Below are 21,186 nucleotides of genomic sequence, written 5' to 3'. Positions count from 1 at the left end.
TTCTCAAAAGAATCGTCTATACTATTTGTCTCAGCTGCCTTATCCACTCACTCTTCTTCTCTGTGAACTGGTAAAGTTCTGCATAACTTTTCTTTTTATGATTTAACCAATAAGGAAGCATGCTGAAGGTTATAAACACCAGCACCATGTTTCCTTCTGTGATATAAACCTGTGCCACAGTTTTTACAGTTCTGAGGCCATTAGAGCTCAAGTCTAAGAAGGAAAGTTGCAGTTTTACAACCAACAAACGTAGTGAGCTGAAAAGTCCAAACAGATAGATGAAAATTTGGGAGAGATTATGGAAGTTGAGTATACTGATATTTTTCTCCCAGGGTCTTTTATATTCTTCCATCCTCTGAGATAAGTTATCTGTTTTTTCTTTGAACTCTCGAAGTACTTTGTGTACTTCTTAACCTCCCCTTCTAGATTGTAAACTTGGAAGGCCAGGATTCTCTTTATCATCCCTCTGTGTATCTCTATAATGTTCACAATGAAAATTAGTGTTCAGTAAATATTTTAATTAGTCAAATTTATTCTTTTTCTTTTCTTTTCTTTTTTAGTTTCAGAGGTAGAGTTTAGTGATTCATCAGTTGCGTATAACACCCACTGCTCATTACATCAAGTGCCCTCCTTAATGCCATAAATGGGCCAAATACATTGTTAGTACCCAACAAAAGTAAAGATTAGTACCTTTTCCTCCTTATTCTACTCCAAACTCCTGAACTGCTCACAAGTTACTAGAGAGACTGATTAACAATGTGTTAAGTGCTGCATGTATGGAATAGATTATAAGGAAGCTGGAATGGGGAGTGCCTGTCTCTCTAAGGTCAGGGATGATTCCCAAATCTGACTTGGTTGACTTTGAAGAATGGGAAATCCATCATACAGCAGGAGGAGCAGGTTTGGGAATAGGAGTGGGGGAAGTAAATAAATTCAGGCTCTGAGTATGTTGCATGTGTATACCAGATCTCATGTGTGTATATGGTGTGTGTATGTACACATGTGTATGTATGCATGCTTAAATATTTTATTATATAATCTATTTAGCGCATATATATACATAATATTTTTATGTATCTAAATAATATATGGGCCTAAGATATATTTATAAGATATATATGCATATTAATTAAGTGTATATTATATAAATAGTAAATATTGTAGGTATTCTTTGGGTATAAGTAGTAGCTGTTTTAAACTTAAAGGGAATTTGTTAGGAGAAGACTGGATTATTTCAAAGAATCCAAAGGCAGCAATTACAGTCAGACCTCAGAAGGGACTAGAACCAGAAACTAGAAGGCTATCAAGATTTCCAGGAGTCAGTTATCTGTCTGTCTCTATCTCTGGCTGCCTTTTTCTGTCTCTCCTGTTCACACTTCTCTTTTTTTCCTTTCCCAACACCATCTCCTCTCTGTATGAGCTCTCATATCTGCTTCTCTCAATGTGTCTGCTTCATTTTTCTATCTTTGTCATTTGGCTTTCCCTTCTTGGACACTCATGTAGCCAAACTTGATGCCCTTACATGGCTCTAGTTTACACGTCTTGAGTTCAAGCAAATAGTACCGCATGAGTAAGATCTCAAACCGGCTTGTAAAACTTCTAGGAGAGAGCATCCAATTTACCCAGGTGTTTATTCCTGGTGCGGTTAGCCGTGGCCTAGGGACAGGGTCAGGTTGTGTAAACAGGGTTCCCCGGGGTTCCACTCTCTCTTTCTCTCCACATTTCTCTACATCACCAAACCAACTTGGAAATCATCATTTTCTAGGCATGGATGAGATCACTAAGGGAGACCGTAGAGTGAGAAGTAAACTGAGAGTGGAACCCTGGGGGCACAAAAATGTTGAAGGAATGGGTGGCTGATAAGGAGTTGGGAAGATTCAATGAAGGAGTGGTCAGAGAGACAGGACAAGAACCAGAACTAGATAGGCTAGGAACTAAAAGGAGGAAAAAATTTCCAAGTGAGGAGGAGTATCTGATATCAAGGAAGGTGATTACTGCAAAGAATCCATTGACTCTGGCAATTAGAAGGTCATTAGTGAAAGAAATTTTATTTTCTTTCCTAGGATGGTGCTGGTAGTGGTTGTTCTTGTTGTTTTTCCATTTTAACAGAAACAAGGATATTTATTTTTTTAAAATATTTTATTTACTTATTTGTCAGAGAGAGACAGAGAGAGACAGAGAGCAAGCACAAGCAGGGGGAGAGGCAGGCAGAGGGAGAAGCAGGCTCCCCGCTAAGCAGGGAGTCTGATGTGGGTGGGACTTGATCCCAGGACCCTGGCGATCATGACCTGAGGCGAAGGCAGCCACTTAAGCGACTGAGCCACCCAGGCATCCCCAGAAACAAGAATATTTAGGGCAAAGAAGTCAGTCTTTAATTATGGAACATCAGTATGCAAGAGTGTATTATATTAGGTTAATATGTTTAGCCTAATAGAATGCCCCCCAAATCATTACAAAAATTGCCTTATATAAGGCCAATTTTACATAGTAATATGAATAAAATCAGGGTTATTATCATGTATTGCCAGAGTCACGGGCTACAAGAATGGAGAGTTTGCTTTTTTGGCAGGCCTTTATTATTTCTAGGGTGCTTACACATTTGCAAATTCCAGGAGATAGGAGAGGAGGGATATGCTGGTGGTGGTGTTTGATTATATTGTTTGTTCTGAGAGCATTTGTCTGTCTCTGACTGTGGTAGAACGAACAAATTTTTAATAATGTGGAGTTCTAATACCCAGGAGTACTTAATGTTTTTTTGTTTTCAGTTCTCCTTCAACCTTGATATGACTTACAACATTCTGGAATTTGCTTATGAACCTCATAAGTTCAGACTTGAACTATTCCCTTAGTTCACATAGCTATTTAGTTGTCTTTTATGCCTCCTGATAAATTTTTCTCTACAAGCCAGTGATGAAATTTGAACTTTACTTCCAAGGGAGTGTTTCTGTACTAGTCATCCATTATACTGATGTATTAGCCAAACATTGACTGACAAACGAATCTACAGAAAGCAATCCAAAAAGAAAAAATTAGGTCTCTCCTGTAATATAAAAAACTCATATTTTAGGAAATTGTCTTAGTAAAGCTATATCATTTTCTACCTTATAAAGTGGAAATAATACTATCTATCTCTGAAGACTATTAAAAAATCAAACTAATATAAATTAAAGCACTTTGTAAATCATGAAATGCTATACAGTTTAATTAATTTTATCAATGTTGCTGTCTCTCACACGATAGGAATTTTAGTGACCATTGGTATGCATAAGTGTTCCCTGTCTTTGCAAATACCATGGTTTATTTCTCTTGGTTTGCTAGAAGAAGTTGGCCTCTCATGGTTGAGGGACAGGGCAGAGGGGCTGCTGGTTTTTTGGGTGCTGAAAGTACAACGTTGTCCACAGCTTCTAATGTTTCTAACTTTTTTTTTAAAAGTTCAGATTTGGTGTGCTTTTACTTTAAATGTGACTCAAGCCTCTGGAAATTTTCTGGATTTTTAATGAGTTCAGTTTTTGGCATATACTTTTGAGTATAGTATAAGACATAAAAAATATGGCTACCAAAGGAAACTTAGGTGTAATCTTCTCTGTGAATCATTATGTTGAAAAAAGTGAAATTTATAGCTGACCTTGATTCAGCACTGAATTAGTCATCCCTTACTTATGCAGGATATTACATCAGGAATTCCTGGGTTTGTGTCCAGCCCTGAGCAGTCAACTTCCTGGACTAATGAAGTCCCAGAGTAGCTCTCAGTTTAACAGACATTTATTGAGCACCTACTGTGTGCCAAGCGTGGTAATAGACTCATCTCAGCATTGGTATTCAGGTATTTTCAATCAAATTTCAAATAAGATATAAATACTTGAATACTATTAGTGTTGAAATATCCAGTCATTAGGAAAATAATACCTGAGTTAATGTGTGAATGTGATAAAATAAGACGAGGGACTTCATTTATGTTTAGAATCCTAGGGCTTTCGTGTTCTAGTTCAGTTTTTACAGTGCTCTATGAAATGCCACACATAGAATATTTATTAATAACTGGATTAAATTATGGTTCTGGGAAATCCGCAGCCACACATCTGTCTCTCAATCACTATACTTGTCTCTGAGCTCCTGAAGAGCAAGAATTATAAGAACTCACATTTAAGGACTTACAGTGTTCATCATAACAACTCCGTAGCAACTATGAGAGGGTTTAGCAATTTATTCAAGATCACACAGCTAATAAATGACAAAGCTCTTTCAAAACCACCTCAGCATGATTTTACAATTAATGTTCTTTCCCACGATGCCATCCTATTCCCAGTCCCCAGCACAGTCATATGGCTCTGTAGATATGCTGTCGATGCTGGAATAAATAATGGAGAACTTTCTTGTACCTTGCTTAGCCAGAGATGCCTTGTTCTTTTTTAAAACAACTGTTTTCCTTTTTAGTTGCAAACTTTGTTTGAAAATATTAAAACTGGCTTACACTGTATTCTTTTTTTTTTTGACGTAGTGTTGCATGATTCATTATTTGCATATAACACCAAAGTGCTCATTGCAATACATGCCCTCCTTAATACACTGTACTCTTAAATAAAATCCATCTCTACCTTTTCTCCCTTGCAGGCTTTCATCATGTTTCTGTTTACCCAAAGAAGGAGCTTCCTTTTTTCATCCATTTCACAGCAGGACTGTGTTCTTCTACAGCAATGATAGCTCTTCTCACACACGAGTTTCCTGAAATCATGGGTGTTTTTGCTAAAGCTGTAAGTATGATCTCAAGGACTTGTGTAGAGTATTTGTAAAGCACACAAGGAACCGTCTCTAATCTGTTTGTGCTAAACCAGTTGATCAGATGTTTGTTATAGTAAATTACAGGAATTGATTTGTAAAGTTGCTGTCATAAATATGTCAAACATAAGGTTTTGGTGATTTGAGCTATATTTTTGTTGCTTAAAAGTTTAAAGAATACAATGGCATAGCATGATAAAGTTGGTCTTCATAGATCACTTTTGGTGGTAAACATAGCACTTGTTACTAGCTGAGGAATAACCCAACTCTTAAATGCTTTCTTTTAAGCGTTTTAAAAAAATTCCCTATTTCGGAAACAATTGCCTATTTCGATTTTTCCATTTAAATGAAATCATTATTGGTAAGGTTTGCTGATGGAGAATGAGTAGGTAAGATGGGACAGATGGAACATTCGCCCTGGGTACAGAATGTGCTTCTTTACTCAAAGCTTCTCACTGTTGTATCTGCATGTTCTTAATTGACTTTCCCCAACATTGGGTGTAGAACCATGGATAGACCTTTTATTTTCATTTTTATCCTTTAATTTGAACTACTTCCCCATTTCCTGAGCCAGGTCCAGAAGGTACTTGAGGACTGATATTAGGGAGACTATCCCATGATTATTTACTCTTCTACACAAACTTCGTAATTAATGTCACCGGCTCAAAGTAAAATTACCAAAGAGAAGTCCCTTTCAGTTGCTAAGCCTTTAAAAAATGGGTCTTTCTTACACATCTTCACATTTTTACCAGGTAACAATAGTTCAGACTCAAAAGGAAAATGCTAATTCATTTTAGTCCCAAATCGAAAAGCATTGAGAACCGTAGAAACACCGGCCCTTACTCAGCAATGTCATTTCTATATTTTTTTCTGTATGTCTCCGTTCTAACTCCCTGTTTCCTCACAATTTCTTTTTCTGCCTTAAGAACAGTTTATTTTGTGCCTTAAAGATTAGTTGGTTTTCTTCTGACACCAGGAGTAAAAGCACTGGTTTCCCTTTTTCCCTGAAGGTCAACTGTATAATGTGTTAAGTTGCCACTGGCTGTAGGCCTAGCAGTCTGAGACTGCACTTGATTCTGGGTCAGTCTTCAAGGAGAATGACTTTCCCCTGTTGTTCAGGGAGTATAGTATTTGGGTTGGAAACTGACCGTTTCCTTTTAGTGTAAAAGGGAAGTGTAGTGATCATACCGTGTAACTGTTGTTCGAAGTGGTGCTGACTGGGGAGTGAGTGCATCTCAAACTGAGATGACCTTACTGTGTACTCTGGCATGGAAAAAAATTGACTGGAAAGGGAATCCCGTCCATTTAACAACTGGAAAAATATATGCAGCTGTGTATTTGAGATCACAGGCAAGCAGTAGGAGAGATGGTCCTTGGGGTTCTCTCAGGGCATCGGAAGGGAGGTAAAATCGAGTAAGGAGAGAGATTTAGAATCTGGAATCAATATGTAGCAATTGTTAATAGTGTACCTCCATGAGATACTGGCTCAGATTAATGCAGAGTGTATTCACTGTCTGCTTTGTCCATCAGTGTTAGTACGTAGTGTCCGTCTTTACCTGAGACATGGCTAATGCCCCAGAAGAGCCGTTACGGGTACATAGCACGAGCTCCTTAGCATTCCTCCAGCAGAGTCTGAGAATGAATAATTATACGTTTTAAAGTGGAAGCTTCTTTTTTAGACCAAAAGTTACTAATTTACTGTGATTCTAGTTAATGAACAATAAACAGGCACTTATTTACCGTCCTTTGATATTTGTATAGTTGGTGGTATATAGTTAAAAATGTGCCTCACAGCAAACTTTTATAGCCACATTTTATCCGGTGGCCTTTACATGTACATTTTTAGTTCCTAAAAGCTAACTATTTACTCAAGGTACCTGCAGACCAGTATTTGGCATGCAGCAGTACCAGAGGGAGGTTCCATTGAAGAATTTGTGGAAACTGATTACATACAGGCCATCTCCAGCTTACACACATAACGTATAAATGCCTACCAGCCAGCCAGCAAGGGAGCCAGCGGCTCAAATTCTATTTCTTCTCTTACTTACTTAATGGTCTGTGCAGTAGGAGCTTCGCCATCACCCAGGAGCTTGTTAGAAAGGCAGAGGACCTCAGGCGCCACTCCAAACTTCCTGAATCTGCATTTTAACAAGACCCCCGGGTGATCGTATATGCACGTTTAAAACTTGAGAAGCCCTGCTCTCGGCTCCCGCAATAGGAGGAATTTAGATGGCCTGGATAGTGCCACCTCTTCCAGGTGGGGAAGGGGCAGCGTTCCAGAGTGGCAGTGAGCATAGGCTCTGGAGTCAGACTACTTTTCTTTGAGTTCCAGCCCTGACACTTCCTGGCTGTGCAACCTCAGGTAAGTTACTTAACCATTTCTCCCCCTCATTGTAAAAGGAGAATAGTACTACCTTATAGGCCTTTGTGAGGGTCAAATGAGTTTAAAATATGACAGGTGTTTAGAACCGTGTCTGTCCACAGTAGAAACTAGGGAAGTGTTACTCTTGTCACCACCCGTCATTGTCATCATTATCACCAAAGTGCAGCTGTGATGAGAAATCCTAACCCCGTCATGTTGGGAGGAGCTGTGTCCTGATAGTAAACTCAAAATGTATTTTCCCATAGAAACTGCAGTATAAATGGTGGCTAGGTGTCATTTAAACAATACTACTGGTACATTATGTGTATTTGTACCACCAAAAGTGGAGAAGTGTTTCAGATTCTAGGCGCTGGCAAACTGCCTGGTAGAACATCAAGTATCGGTACATTGCAAACTGCCTATGTTAGGCTTTTCACTGAGGTCAGAGATTCGATAGCCTAATACAGTGCAAATCAATCTATTTAGTAAGGTAAAGCAATTTAAGAACATTTCCTGAATTTTTTCCATTGTTATCACGTTCTCTTCCTCATCCAATATATTTTTGTATTAGTTCATATGCTAGAGTAAATTTAATTTGAATCTGTTAAAATCCGTTTGTTACAAAAATTGCTTCTTTGTGAAGCAAGGCACTAGAGATTAATGACTTTTCATAATCCTCACTGTACCTGAGATTGAGATAAATGAAAGGGTAGGAACTAGAATGGTTAGTGGTCTTAGTGCCCCATCTTTTGCATGATACAGAGCTGTGTGGAATAAGACTTTAGTTTCAGCAAGTTAGGACTTTCTTTCTTGATTTTTCTCCTGGCTGAGATGAAAACCAAGTCTGACATTCGACGTAGAGCAATAAAAAAAAAAAAATTGCATAAATCCCTGGAGATGTGGAATGTGCTGATATCAGAGCTGATATTCTCCAAGGCCAGAATTCCTGAAAAAGGAAAAATTGCTTTTAAGTGGTAGGTCATTTTCTCACCTGCTTTGAAGCCTGCTGGGTTAAATATGAGAGTTCAAAGTAAGGGTAGCCAGCAAACCAAATGAACTGGAATCTGATTCTGCTTATCTGAAAGGAGCTTCTTTTTTTAAGAGCAGCACTGCCCTCTCCTTAGAGAACCAATCTTCATCTAGCCTGGCCCCTTTCATTTCTCTCCTGTGAGAAAAGCTTTCTTCTTAGTAAGCCTTGGGAGGGCCTTATCACAGCAGTGAAGACTACAGATGGTCTTTGGGCGTTTCACTGACTTACTCATGAATTCAGGCTTATGGCACGTGACTTTAGTACTTCGAATTCAGAAGTGTGTTTGTATATAAAAATCCCTAGTTGGTTTTAATGAAATAGGATAGATAGCCTTTGCAACCTGGCAGAAAAAGGTGTTAATGGTTAAAGACAGGAATCAGAAAGATTCCCAAATAAATTGTTTGTTTCACTAAAGCAAAACTTTGTTGAAATCTGTTTCACTGAACACATACTGTAGCTGTGCTGAGGTGGGAATGGGCCCTGTTTCCACATATTTTTACTAATCTTTATGTGGGAAAATGTGGTTGGACATGCCAGTGATGAATTTCTGAGCAACTCATAATTGGCTGGCTCCACTGTAACTAGGGCCTAACAATCTGCTTGATTAATTCTTTAAGGACTACATTAGCCAAGTTGTATGATTTCCAAAGATATAGAAGGTCAGATGTTATACTAACAAAAGACCTTTCTACAGAATGTCCCACTGGGAATTCTTCAGCCCCTTCCCAAAAATAATTAACATTTTTCTCCCCAAATTACATTTTAAAAAATAATAAGCAGAAATAAATGCCAAGTGTGTTTTACTGAATAGTGATCAAAACTTTTGAGGTTTGTACACTATTCTCATCAGTTTTTTTCAGGGCAAAGATTGTCTTCATCCCTAGGGGAGTTGGTAGGTAATTATAGCTTTATATTGATATATACCAGTAGAAAAAATATATTATTTCTGAAGGTTCCTAATTTTCCATTGTCATAACCAGTGACATGAAACCTGTTCATAGGCGAAAGTGATTTTTTTATATTCTCCATCCTATTTCATTCATGCTAAAAACCGATGATAGTTGTATTGCTCTTTATTAAATAAATGGGGCCACGTTCAGCAATTCAACCAAGAAGTAAAGCAAGTTTCTTCCTTTGTTTGAAAATGGATTACTTTTCAAAGCTGTGAGACTTCCTTAGTTCCTAAGAACTGGCATAGTTTTTAAAACATTTTGAATTGTAACCAAGCTTATATTCCCATAAAATATTGTTCTGTAACCATGCTATTTCCACAGCAATATATCTGAGGTATTTCCCCGAGATTATACTGATAATAAAAGGAGCCCATTGTGTGACAGGTCAAAAAATTTTAAATGTTTACATTTTTGTTCCCTTGTTAGTGCCACTGAATTCATCTTTATTTGGTCAGTCTAGCGTAGTCCAGTTATGATTTTCTTAATTAATTGGGATATTTCCATTAAGAGCATTTCTCATGCTTCATTCTCATTGTTCTCCTTCAAAAAGAACCAGACTGAGAAGTTCGTGATATCGCTGTTGTTCTTCTCTATCCATATTTCCTGAGTACTAAACTCTTCTTTCAAAGAGGGGGAAAAAAGAATAAAAGTTAAGACAGTGTACTTTTTAACACATGTTTATACCCCTTCCCCCGGGATTTCCTTCAATTTCAAAGTTTGTGGAAAGCACCCTCTTTCCCTATTAACATGTGCCTGTCAAGTAAGAAGTTCACAAAAGCTTTCCTTCCCTGAATTTATTTGGCAGTATATTTAATCATCCTTTCCCCCTCAAAGCAGACGTCTCAGTGCCAAAGTTTAGGACATCCTGTCACTAACTGCTACTGATATATTGATTGCTTAATCATTAACACTTGGGGCAAATGGATTGCATAGCAGTTTTCAGAAGAGTGGTGCTTAGAAATTGATGTCGGTTGCTTACTCTAAACCCATCACACGAGTGACACTAGAATTCACATTAGGAAACCTACTGATTTTTCTTTTAGAAAACATCTCTGTTTTTTGCAGACCCAGCAAATCCTCTGAATGGAGAGAATAATGGGATACAGAATAAAAGTATAATCTTGAGGAATAGTTTTTATTGGCTTCTTTCTTGAGTCGAACTTTGCTCCTTCTCCCACCAATCAAATTTCTAATGCTCAAGAGAACTAAATTTGTATGACTACTTAATATATTACGATTCTAAACCAGGAGTAATTTAGATTTCAGTTTGTTATTATCTTTGTTCTTAAGAGTGTATACTTAGACTCTCATTTATTCTTACCCGAGCCATTGGAAGACAGATTGTGGTTTTCCAATGTTTTAGATGGGGAAGTTTGAGTCATTCAAGTTAAGTGATTTGCTTGAAATCACACAATAGATAGCCCTTTAGTCATGATATATATGCTTGGTTTCAATAATATGTCAGTTCACAACTTAGGCCAAAACAAGTACAAAAGAATACATTTCAAACAAAATATAGTAATGCTGAAGGGATATGGAATGATGGAGTGGTGATAGTAAAGTGGTTTTGCTGCAGAAGTCTTCCTGCAGGAGATGAATTTAGAGAAGAGTTTTAGATGAAAAGGCCGATATGGATTTTGAGAAAATAGAAAGGACACTTAGGTTGCAGAAATGCTTATTGCAAAAACAAAACCTCAGTAGACAAACTGCCTGGAGAGCTCTCCACTCATCACAACATAAGCCTATTTGATGAACTCTGATGTTTTAAAGTAAAGAATGCCCATTTGCTTTTTTGTCTTTCAGATTGGTTCACTTTAATTTCATTCCTTTTCTTGCTAGTAAGCCACTTAAGAACGAAGAACACTGTTTGGTCATTTCCATCACATACTCAGACAACGGTTAGCCTATCTAACTCTCTGAAATGTACAGTAATACTAAAGAAACAGTAGGCACTGGTTTGTAATGATTCAGAGGGAATTTGATCGACTCTCTGAAATGATAAAAAAAAAGAAAATTTAATGTAAAGTACAAATGTATACCCTATGTTTCAGTATCATTCTTCTTTCAAAATCAGAGGGTAAGTCTGTGAAGGATTATCTGGGGAAGTTTAACTGAACAGAATAAGCTTTTGGTCTAAAATATAACATGTGCATATTTTCTGGCTAGCATGAGAATTTTAGGTAGAGATGTACTTCTAGTAGTTGTATGAGTAGGTAGGAAACTTAGGTGTGTTTCTTAATGCTGATGAGGCCTTGATACAAGATTGGCTATTAATTGTATTCTTTCTGAGGGGCACCTGGGTGACTCAGTCGTTAAGCGTCTGCCTTCAGCTCAGGGCCTGATCCCAGAGTCCTGGAATTGAGCCCCGCATCGGGCTCCCTGCTCCACTGGGAGCCTGCTTCCTCTCCCATTCCCCCTGCTTGTGTTTCCTCTCTCGCTGGCTGTCTCTCTCTCTGTCAAATAAATAAATAAAATCTTTTAAAAAAATAGTATTCTTTCTGAATTTGAGAAAAAAATAAAATTATCTTATTTCTGTAATGACATTAAGATTGCCTTACATCCGGGGCACCTGGGTGGCGCAGCGGTTAAGCGTCTGCCTTTGGCTCAGGGCATGATCCCAGCGTTCTGGGATCGAGCCCCACATCAGGCTCCTCCGCTGGGAGCCTGCTTCTTCCTCTCCCACTCCCCCTGCTTGTGTTCCCTCTCTCCCTGGCTGTTTCTCTCTGTCAAATAAATAAATAAAATCTTTAAAAAAAAAAAAAAAAAAGATTGCCTTACATCCATCTCTAACAGCCAGCTTCAAGAAAAGAAATTACTTGGGCTTCAGATGCTGTCGACAAAATTGAGAGAACTGATACTCAGAGAATTCAGACCACATAATCACCCTCTCATCTCATCCTATAATTTCAAGCATTCTGAAAATGAAATGTATATGTATTCTTCCAAGTGTCAGAAAGGGCTCTATTCTTATTGAGCACTTGTAAATTACCAGTAGCATAACACAGAGAGAAGCATATTAAGGAAGAATTCAGAAGGGAGCATATTCTCACACCCTTTGTTAGGAACGTGCCAGCTCTTGTTTTCATCTATTCAAGATGCCAGAGTCCCATTTTCTTTGTGAAGCCAGAGTTCAAGCTTTGACTCCCAGGTAGCAGGAGCTTTACAATTAAATTTTAATCCCTTAGTGTTTGTTAGACTCCTATCTAGAGTATAGCTACAACTGTTCTTGGCAGGCAAATACATTGCTGTGTTTCCTGCAGTCACAGTGAGATAGAAGAATGTTCTCTGGCTGGGGTGTGGATGAAGGCACTTTACTAATCTTATGCATAATTCATCCTTGGTTGCTGGGGTACTCAGAGTTGAAACTTTGCTCTCTGATAAAATTCAGCTGGATTTTTTACTTACTTGACTCTGATCCCTTTGGATTTAGCCCTTATTGGGAGCCCGGGGATTCTAATTCAACTAAGCCCTGGCTGTGTAGACTTTTGTTATTAATTTGCTCTTGGTGTATTTTAGCTATTGTTCAGACTGCCGTAAACAACAACAGCAACAACAGCTGCACTAAAGAACATGCAATCCAGAGGCCTGGACACCCTGAAAAGATTTCTTCTTTTGGTATTGGCTGATTGACTGGAAGGACTCCAGTGGGGCTTATCTCAGTTTGTTTTCAAAGTGTTGTTTTTAAAGAGCCTCCACATTTAAAACGATGTGAACTCCTGTTCCATAGCGTGCCACAGCATGGTAATGATTATTCTGTAATGTACTCCACATTTTCAACATTCGTATTCGTGATATTAAGATGTTACTACTGATGGATCTGTTCCTTCCTCCATTCAATGAACAGATATGTGTCGGGCACCTTTATGGAGCATGAACTACAGTGTGTGTCCGCAGGCAACTCACTGTCTCGCCGCGGGGGTTTGAGACAGGCCAGGGATGTGTTAGTCTAAGACAGAAGCTCCTGCCACAGCAGCAGATTAGCTCCCCCTTGCATGTTTATTCATTTGACTGGAAGTGACTGAGGAGTTATTTTCACGTGCCTCACATAAGATGTAATGACCCAAAAAGCCATTTTAGACTCAGAGAGGACTTTCCTTTTAGAAGACTCTGTTTAGTTAGGAGCCCTTTCAGTCACACCGGGAAGTTAGAGAGAGGAGCCTCTATTCTCTTTCAAACATGAGACATGTAGGACTTTCATCTTAACACCTAGCCAAGTGCGTGTTTTTATAAACAGTGGTATTCATTATGTTTATCTGAATTGTTTAAACTTTATCAAAAAGTGAAGCATTCCACAATTCAAAATTTAAATAAGAAATGTCTTTCCTCAGAGTCACATAGTAGCTGCCATAAGACAAAAGCCTCTCACACTCCTGCATTTTCATCGTCCTCTTTTTGTATCCTCTCATCCCTAATAATGACAGATTGATAAGAGGTAAGGGCCATTCTGGTTTGGAAAATGAAACAGTGTGATGTCATTGTGAAGCAGAATGGGATAGCAAGAGTTAGGACTAAAATTACGTGGATCTCTGGTCATGTGAGAAAGATGGGAAGGAGCCACTCAGAATTTCCCAGAGCCTACTGTTAATGTTAAAGCTGCATCCTGCACTCACTGATTCTGAAACTTGGCACATATGTTGATTTTTAAAAAATAACAAAAGGATATGGGGGTAGGCACTGAAATGGGTTCGTTTTCTTTCCCAAGCTGAATTTTGCTGATCAATTCTGCATCCTGAACGATTCTACCTTTTTATAGGGGGAACCACCAAGATTTTCTAAGTATTTCCAATCTTTATTGGCTTAATCAAGTATATGTGCTAACTGGATCGTTGGGGATATGACCTTGGAATACATATTTCAAAATAGGCACAGGACCTATCCTTGGGGAGCTTATACTAATTAGGCATGTCATCAATAAATATGGTTAAATGATAGAAGTATATGGAGTAGAAGAGTAGGCCCAAGGTTGTACTAGGGGGTCAAAGAGTATACTGATTTAACTTGGTGTGGCATCAGAAGAAAGGAAGTGGGACAATTCGAACAATGACTTGGAGGCAGAAGACTGCAGATGAGGCTTTGGAATTTACTGGTGATTGTTAGTTGTCTAGCAATCCATCTGAGCTTGCTATATCTGCTGGTATAAATAGAAATTATTATTCTTTGGGTAAGTTAACAGAATACGTATCTCCAATAGTGAGTTAGATGCATGACGCATCTTCCACCTCAGAAGTCTGATTTGTAACATGCTGGTAAGGAGGCACGTTCATATTTCTGGGTTGTAAGGAGCCCACTCTCACCCATTCACCTAAATGTGTTCCCATTTGGACTAGACCATGTCTGCCAATATTAGGTCTCTAGAGAAAGAGTTAAGTCAACAGTCAACTCCAGGGATGCCTGGGTGGCTCAGTCAGTTAAGTGTCTGCCTTCGGCTCAGGTCATGGTCCTGGGATTGAGCCCCGCATTGGGCTCCTTGCTTAGTGGAGAGCCTACTTCTCCCTCTGCCTGCAGCTCCCCCTGCTTGTCCTCTCACACTGTCTCGCTCTCTCTCTCTCTGGCAAATAAATCAATAAATAATAATTTAAAAATGAAAAAAAAAGTCAACTTTAAGCCCCCTGAGTTCCTGACTAGCACCTACTTCCATAGGACTTGGACAAAGATAATGAACAGTTACTTAACTTTTTTTTTTTAGCTTTTATCTTTCAAGTGGCATCGAGAGTAACCATATTTCTTGTTTGGCTTCAAGTTCCATATTAAATTATTTTTTTTAATTGCTTTTGAGCAATAACTTTTCCTTGGTTGCTTAACCAGTCATACAAGTTGAGACTTCTGTCTCGATGTCTATTTTATACTAGCTGCTCTGGGAGAACGGATGAAAAATAATAAGTCAGTTAGATATTTTATGAGTATCAAAATCCCTTCCATTCAGAAATGTAAATAAAATAACCAGCATGAGCAATCAGCTTATGTCAGATTCCATGGGTTTATGTTACATAGGGAAATTATAGTGCAACCTGAAACATGCTTCTTAATGAATTCATAGTGGTGTCACAGTTGAACTGTTGAGCTTTTCTATTGTGAGAGGTTTCAGAAATCACCTTTTATAAACTGCCTAAGGAAGGAGGACAAAACTAAGATGATACCAACAAATGCTGTCACTGTGTAAATGGCTGCCTCCCGGCACCAAATTGTGCCATAAGTCAAGCAAACACTTAGGATACTGCTCACCTTTTGGCTTCAGGTGTGTGTGTGTGTGTGTGTGTGTGTGTGTGTGTGTGTATTCTAATATAGCTGACCCTTGAATGACACAGGAGTTACGGGCACTGACCTCCTGTATAGTCGAAAAGCCACTTATGACTTTTGACTTCCCAAAAACTTAATGTTGACTGGAGCCCTCGTCAACATAAACAGTTAGCACATATATTGTATATGTATTATATACTGTATTCTTTTAATTAAGAAAATGTTATTAAGAAAGTCATCAGGACTGTGTTTATAAAAAAAATTGTGTAGATCTGCATTCAGACCTGTGTTGTACAAGGGTCACCTTATTCTGTTTCTGAAAGGAGCACAAGAACAAGTGTGGAAGAACGGGTTGTCCTTGTGATTTTTGTTCTCAGAAATGAAGAAAGCTCAGTAAGGGAAGTAGGACAGGAGCCTGGTAAGTAGCTCTGTTTTTACCTTTATGGATGCAAGATGCCAGAGACCTGACCGGAAGTTAGGAAATCGGAATTTGTCTCTTGTTTTTGGCAGCCGCTCTATCTAGCAGCTTATAGTGCACAAGACCTATCTTCTCCCTTATCAGTGAACTGGTTTTGCGGTCCCTAAAGCTCTTTCATCACTCTCCTCCCATTCACTGTGGCCTCAGATATGATGAATCTGTTTGCCACAAAAGTCCCGTATATCAATCGGGACATCGAGGCCTGTCAAATTCTAAGGTGGGGAGTGAGGGAAAGAACCACAACTTTTTAATTTTAAAATCTTCCTTTTTTACATTGTAATTTCTTAAGAGTTTGGCTTGATTTATGCCAGCGTCTGGGCCCGTAAGCCTCCATTAATGCATCACAATTCTGGATAGAATATTTCATATCTCTTATTTAGTCTAGAACCTCAAATGCTAGTGAGTTGTAGTTAACACTTAACATTTGTTATTGGTGCTGTAGCTCTCTTTTCGGCCCTGTATATGTAGTAAAGAACTCATCCCTCTGCTTTCCCATCCGTGCCCCTGCGTTGACGGACATAGATCAAGACGCTGCACGGCCCTGCAGGGGCTCCGCACCATGTGACAGTCGAGGCGCCTGCAGCCAGCTCACATTAGTTCGGCCCTTATCTCAGCGTTCTCATTTCTCCGTCGTCCCCAGTGTATATAATATGTACCGCCTTGAAATTCCTTATATATTGCTTGCACATTCTTGCTTCTACGTTTCAGCACATACCAGTTCCTTCGCTGTAGAACGCCTTCTCTGACTCCCCTCCACCACTCCATCCCTTATCTTATAAAACTCCCAACTCAGAAGTTACCCCTGTAGAAAGGCTGATTCATCGCCTCCACCCGATTGCTGTATTCCGAGACTTCTGTTTCTCAGTCCATTCCTCGACCAGTTTTTCTTTGTGATTGTTGCCTGTGTACCTTGTCACCCAAAAGGAAAATGATCCGAGGAATGATGATTTTTCCTGTATCCTTTGTCTTTGTCTATTACACACAAACATTTTGGAGGCCTACCAGCGGCCTTCTCAATTTCCCCAGAGCTCTAGTCCGCCTTCCACACCTTTTCCCTTTACATCATAGCTAACTGCCTGGAGGAACAGGGCACGTGTTCAGGGCTTGGCCTCCACCTCAGCATGTGTGTGGCAGCCTGCTGAATAGGTCCCAACAAATGGGAAGGATTTAACCCTTCGGCTTGGTAGTCTCTGCCTTCTACTCAGACACCTTCAAGAAGTAGATGTGGGATCAGAAATAGGTCTGGAGACAGGAGCAGAGAAATTTTTAATGAAGGCTTTTTCCTTCCTTTTTACACAAGACCCATGAAGCTGCTGTCGTCAGCAGCTCATCCGACACTCTCCTGCTCTGCCTCTTTTCCAGGAGTCAGGGTTAGTTTAAGAAAAAGCCTCTCGCTAGAAGCCATGACCTCGTACTTTTATCCCCTCCATCTGGTGTGCGGCCTCATGGGGCTGTGCTGCTATGCAGGAGGTGAGCAGTGGAATTCTTTAGATGATGACTTCTGAGCCCACATGCGGAGGCAGTGGGGGTGGAGAGCAGGGACAGCAGTGAGAGCCAAGATCGATGGACCAAAAAGTAAGGTTTGCTCTGGGACAGATCCTGACTATAGGTAGACTGTTTTCGTGAGGTGTCCTTCCCCTAGCTCAAGTGGGGGCCCGGGTCTATGATGGATGAACATTGTGTTCCTGCAGTTTTCCCTTCTGCCTTCACACTTGGGGTGCAGGAGTGGGATAGGTAGGGTATGTGCGGGCTTACACTTTTTCTGAAGGAATGCATTCCAGGGTTGAACAGGAAGGATTCCCCATGCACACATCCTCTCTTGGAGCTGCTTTGTCTCACGTCTTGGACCTAAACAGAAGTCCAGATTTTGAATGAGGGTGGGAGGAGGGGTTGAGAGCAGCAAAAGTTTTTGATCAAGTAAAAATCTGTTGTCTGCGTCATCTTGTAGGGGTTTCTCTGCAGGGTGGATTTTCCTTGCCTTGGTGTAGATAAATTACTTGTCGCAGCTAGAGGTCTTTTACCAGGCCTTGAGTAGGCATCCGGCCTGGGATAGGATGGGTTTTTAGCACTCTCATTCCTTCTTCTTACTTTCCTAGCCCAGGACTTGACAGCATTTTTAAAAAAGAGTGCAATCTCAAAGGAAATTCTAATACATACTTGAGAAGCCCAAAGCCTTCACAGTTTCCTCTCACGGCTCTTGGGACTCCTTGTACTCTGCGCGCTTAGCATCACATTAAAAGAACTAGATAAAATTAAAACAAATGTTTAAGTGTTAATCTGAAGAAGAAAAAAAAGGAGTCGAAAGTGCTAGGAGCCAGAGTTGGTTAAACGCAGACTACTTAGTGTAGTGATCGCTCTGTGGAGGTGGATATAGTGGCGGAAAAGACGGGATTGATGATGTGGTGAAGGAAGGCCTAGGCTGTTCCTTTTGTAAGTTCTGCTCACCTATACTCTCCTAGAATATTTTATATCAATTTCTGTTCTGAAGGGGCTGGGCCTCTGGCCCTTCCAGCCCAAGGTATTCTCAGTCATTGAGGAGAGCACACAGGGTTTGAAGTGAGAAGCCCAGGATTTGAGTTCTGTCTGCGCCACTCAGTGTCACATGACCTTGGACAAATCACTGAGCCTTTCTGAACAGCACCTGTGCAGTGAGACTGTCTCCTGCCCCACAGGGTCAGTGTGAAAATTATGTACATGTATCTACCTGAAAATGCTTCTTATGAACATCACAGTTATTCTCCGGGAACCGCAAGAAGTTGTCAATAGGACAGCTGTGGAATACCTGGTCTTCCCTTTTTCTTCACTCAGTTTAGACTTTCTGTTTGGTCAGGCCTGCTTATAGGGGCTGGTGATGGTGAAGTCAGGTCACCAGATTTCAGCTCCTTTTGGTCAAAGAAAGAGAACTTCTATGTGTAGGTGCTCCGTCTATAGCCTCATAGGCAGAATGGAAGTGAGCAAACAGTAGTTCAGAGTTAGGGGTTAGGGGGAGAAGGCTTCCCTTGCTTTCTCAACTCCAGGATGACTAAAATGTCTTAAGTGAGGAAGAGCCACAAAGATGCTCAGGGATAATTTAAGCCATGAATGGGAAGTGGAAAAATGTGCTTAAAAACTCTCCCTCTCTTCTGTCCCTTTGACCTTTGGGGTCAGGGATAGGCATATTATTGACCCTCCACCGGCTATTGCCTGAAACCTGCCAGTCATCCAGGGAGACTAACAGCTTCGAGGAAAGCTCAGTTCAGTGTAGCAGCTGTGACATATTTACCCTAGTAAAGTCACTGCTTGCACCTCTCCAGGACCTCTCTCTTGTGGAGATTATCTCTGGAACCCAAAGCTACCCTGTTCCCTAACCGAATAAAAGTTCAAAGCAACAGGTCTTGGGTAGCAGGCTTGGTGATTCTACCTCATGCAGTCCTAGGAGGCTGCCCCATCACCCTTAGCACACGGGGCACAAAGTGCTCTTATCTCCAGCGTGAAGCAGCCACGGGAAGCCCCGCGGTCTTAGCCATTCTGCTTGGGTGGCACTCGTCTCCTGTTGATCTCTCCTCTGCATGCCTTTCCTGCATCCTACCCCTGCCACCTCCCAGGGGAATACCAGGCCCCAGACCGCACAGCTGCTTGCGTATTGATCATGGAACTTTTTAACGTTCCTCAGTGATGGCTGCATCCCTGATGTTGGTATGACTTCTGCAGGACTTGATTGAAATCCAGTTGCTTGTTTTATTGTCGGGGTGAGGGAGGCGAACTAGAGCTCTGCTGCCGCCTGGGAGAAGCTATGTGTATGCCCACAGAAGCACACCTCATGTGTGTGCAGATCCTCACTGTTGTGCTCAGGCTCCCAGGAGGAGCAAAGAGTGGAAAGGAAGCATCTCTTTCTTGTTTTCCAACATTGCTTCAAAGGTGCCCAACCCCCGTAGTAGCAGGCAGTTCCCAAGTGGAGGGTGGGGGCAGAGGCCTCCACCAAGGCCATCAATAACCAGGTGTGAGCTACAGGTCTCCGTGTAATGTGAAGCTCTCCCGTATTTCATTTCTGCACCCAGGGGGCGGCTCTGCAGGATTGCTTACGGAGAGCTCTGTGTCTGGCACCTCTCCCCACAAGGCCCAGGCGCCCAGGGTCCCACGGACCTGCCCAGGAATGCATCACATTATTCTCTGGTGCTGTAATTTGGCTGCAGGAGTTAGGCTGACGGCCTCCCAGGGATGAGAAACACACTCTCCCTGGCGTCCTCCCTTGGGCTTCTGCCCTATGACCACTGAGGGCGTTTAGAAACCTCAGAAAGGCTGAGGGGGGAAAAAAACCCTGATTATCTCTCTTATATTAAGCCATGTAGAAACCAATGTCCTGAGTGGGTCCGAGAATTTGGCAAAAGACTTAGTGGTTGGTGTTCTTGCTAAGGGAGGTGAGAAAAAGAAGAAATTACTCTCTGCAATAGGGAGGAAGAGAAGCGAGGCTGTAAGTGGTCATGAGTCAGACCTACAAGACTTTTTGCAAACAGATGTTCAGGGCCAGGCAATGTTTAATTTTTTTAAATAATCTGAAGTCCCTGATTTCATTTTTCCAGCATCATTCTAAGAAAGCGTATGGGTTAGCACTATTATTCAAGGCTAGCAATCACAGAAGTTGGCTCTTACGTGCAGGACTAGGTTCCGGCTGGCATTCTTACTCGTACGTGAGGGAAACTGGCCACAGGCTGTGCAGCTGAGGTATTTCAGCCATGTGCCTTCTCTAAAAGAGTCTAAGACCTTTAAAGGATAGGGATCCTGTCTTTGAAGTTAACTTTGTATCCAAATAGCACTTTCTGCAGTGCATTCTACTAAATATTAAAAGAAAAATTGAGGACTGACACAGAGGAGGGGGGGCGAAGGGAATGCTGCCAGAGGGACAGACCTCTACTGACCAGAGGAGGGGTGGGTGAGGGGGTTAGAGGCAGTGAGTGGGTGGCAGAGAGCTAAATGGAGCCCTGACCACACCAAATGCAGTTCTCCTTTTTGCTGCTTGTTCCAAATAAATTAGTTTGTTTCTTGCAGAATGGATGCCAGTTGTCCAAAGCCAATCAGAATGCAGAGGCAAGCTAAGAAATAAGAGGCAAAATTAATTGTTTGGCCATCATTCCTTCTTGGGACCACATAGCCTCTATAGTGGGGCTCACATGGGCCCCTTTCTCTCGCTGTCCACCCACTGTTCATACTTGTCACTCTCTGGGCAGCTTGCTCTTAACCATTTATAGGAAACTGTAAAACTGGGATCTGTACGAACTACAGCTTGGAACCCAGGGGAAGCACAGAGCAGTAGGAGATGCCAGAAGAGGCTCAGTTCCTTCCATGGGGTAAGAACTGAAAAGGAACAGGTGAT

The 21,186-nt window shown here is 40.8% G+C and overlaps 1 protein-coding gene across 3 annotated transcripts in view; it reads left to right on the top strand.

Annotated features, from left to right (window-relative positions):
* Positions 1 to 20,704, top strand: part of ST7L (suppression of tumorigenicity 7 like) — a 73,814-nt gene extending 53,110 nt beyond the window's left edge. For 2 of the 3 annotated variants that reach the window (XM_087866172.1, XM_045801496.2), the window contains exon 14: positions 4,612 to 11,898. In XM_087866172.1, coding sequence (XP_087722298.1) covers positions 4,612 to 4,790 — 179 coding nt within the window. In that variant the 3' untranslated portion in view covers positions 4,791 to 11,898. Of the gene's footprint in view, positions 1 to 4,611; positions 11,899 to 12,637 lie in introns of those variants that run through there. The other variant, XM_045801497.2, reaches the window with a different exon arrangement.
* Positions 20,705 to 21,186: the final 482 nt, after the last annotated feature.

This window comes from Ursus americanus, chromosome 12, assembly GCF_024610735.1.
Source record: "Ursus americanus isolate L20-20 chromosome 12, mUrsAme1.1.p, whole genome shotgun sequence".
Lineage (NCBI taxonomy): Eukaryota > Metazoa > Chordata > Mammalia > Carnivora > Ursidae > Ursus > Ursus americanus.
This window is presented reverse-complemented; position numbering and strand designations above follow the sequence as displayed.